General features: G+C 65.9%; 1 protein-coding gene across 1 annotated transcript in view; it reads left to right on the plus strand.

The window, feature by feature from the left end:
- The window catches only part of LOC104545186 (syntenin-2-like), a gene marked incomplete at both ends in the record, with an annotated part of 1,597 nt that extends 1,277 nt beyond the window's left edge, over positions 1-320 (plus strand). The window contains 2 exons of the mRNA XM_010190250.1: positions 4-171; positions 261-320. Of these exons, the coding sequence (XP_010188552.1) occupies positions 4-171; positions 261-320 (228 nt within the window). The remainder of the gene's footprint in view (positions 1-3; positions 172-260) is intronic.
- Between the last annotated feature and the right edge of the window lie 3 nt (positions 321-323).

Raw genomic sequence — 323 nt, forward strand, 5'->3', positions numbered from 1 at the left:
CCGTTCCAGCGCACCGTGACCCTGCACAAGGACAGCAGCGGCCACCTCGGGGTGGTGGTGAAGAAGGGGAAAATCGTCTCCTTGGCCAAGGACAGCTCTGCCGCCCGCAACGGCCTCCTCACCCACCACTGCATCTGCGAGGTGAACGGCCAGAACGTCATCGGCATGAAGGTAGGGGCTGTGCAAACCCCCTTGGGGTGGCTGGGGGGGCAGCAGAGAGGAGACCCCCCCCTAAACCCACCCGTGCTCTCCCCACGCAGGACAAGCAGCTGACGGAGGTGCTGGCGGGCGCTGGCAACGTGGTGACGCTGACCATCATCCCC

The sequence above is a fragment of the Mesitornis unicolor genome, unplaced genomic scaffold (genome assembly GCF_000695765.1).
Source record: "Mesitornis unicolor isolate BGI_N332 unplaced genomic scaffold, ASM69576v1 scaffold31948, whole genome shotgun sequence".
NCBI lineage: Eukaryota > Metazoa > Chordata > Aves > Mesitornithiformes > Mesitornithidae > Mesitornis > Mesitornis unicolor.